Source organism: Diaphorina citri, unplaced genomic scaffold (genome assembly GCF_000475195.1).
Source record: "Diaphorina citri unplaced genomic scaffold, Diaci psyllid genome assembly version 1.1 scaffold18469, whole genome shotgun sequence".
Classification (NCBI taxonomy): domain Eukaryota; kingdom Metazoa; phylum Arthropoda; class Insecta; order Hemiptera; family Psyllidae; genus Diaphorina; species Diaphorina citri.
Window position 1 is genome coordinate 1 of NW_007395823.1, and position 985 is coordinate 985.

General features: G+C 36.8%; 1 protein-coding gene across 1 annotated transcript; it reads right to left on the reverse strand.

Annotated features, from left to right (window-relative positions):
- Nucleotides 1-6: 6 nt before the first annotated feature.
- On the reverse strand, nucleotides 7-979 carry LOC103523264 (solute carrier family 35 member B1-like). Its single transcript, XM_008488324.2, has 2 exons — nucleotides 926-979; nucleotides 7-629 (listed from the first exon to the last, which is right to left on the reverse strand). Exon 2 carries the CDS (start codon nucleotides 610-612, stop codon nucleotides 175-177), a length of 438 nt encoding a protein of 145 aa, XP_008486546.1. The 5' UTR covers nucleotides 613-629; nucleotides 926-979; the 3' UTR covers nucleotides 7-174.
- Between the last annotated feature and the right edge of the window lie 6 nt (nucleotides 980-985).

Here is a 985-nt window from a genome sequence, read left to right on the forward strand (position 1 = left end):
CGTTCAACCGGATTGAAAAAAGAAAGTGTCAAAATGTGAAAACTACCTATTATGTACAGGACGATTTATAATAATAATTTCGTTATTGTATACAAACTACAAAACTAACGGATAAGTAGATACAGAATGGAGTTTTACATTATCAAACGAAAGATGGTCATTTTTCCTTTTGGCTCAAAGAGTCGAAATCAAGCCGGTGTGCATGTAGGTACTATTACGATTGGATTTCTCGTTACATTCCCTGTTGGAGTAGTATGTATCGAGCAATAGTCCTAAGAACACAAGACAAGTAGCCACCCACTGTAAAGGTGTCATTGAGTGTCTGAATATAATGATAGAGCCCAAGATGGTGAAGAACTTGCGTGTGGTAGTGACAATTGTGCAAGACAAGGTACCAAAGTGACTTATCATGAGGTAAATGAAGGTCTGACCGATAGCACAACATACGGTGATGATAGACAAGTAGTACAGAGCGACGGGATTCTCCTGGATAAACTTGAAGAAGTCCAAAACCTCCTCGGATATACACATGGCTATTCCTAGATATAAGATGGACCACTTGTTGATATTCATCATGAAGAAACCAGGCTGGGTCTGGAAGTCATGTCGCATTCTCTCCTGGAGCGCGCCTGAAAACAGAGAATAGAGGTTAATTAATAATATGAGGTCAACCAATCACTTTAAGATTTATCATTAACTCTGATCTGAGGGTACCTTCATTAAGAAACACTATAGGTCTCTACAAGTATACTGCAGATTTACTAAAAGAAGTGTTGTTTATTCGTATTTATATTTACCATTTTACCTACCTATTTTTAATTCAATGAGCATTATTGATATCAATGTCCTTATCTTCCATACAGATATATTTCATGAGTATAATACATCCTTTCTTAGAAGGTTCGAGTGTTATTTGTGAACTTACCAATTATTCCATCAAATATGAGAGACACAGTAACACACAGCTCTCCCCAACCAAAACTTA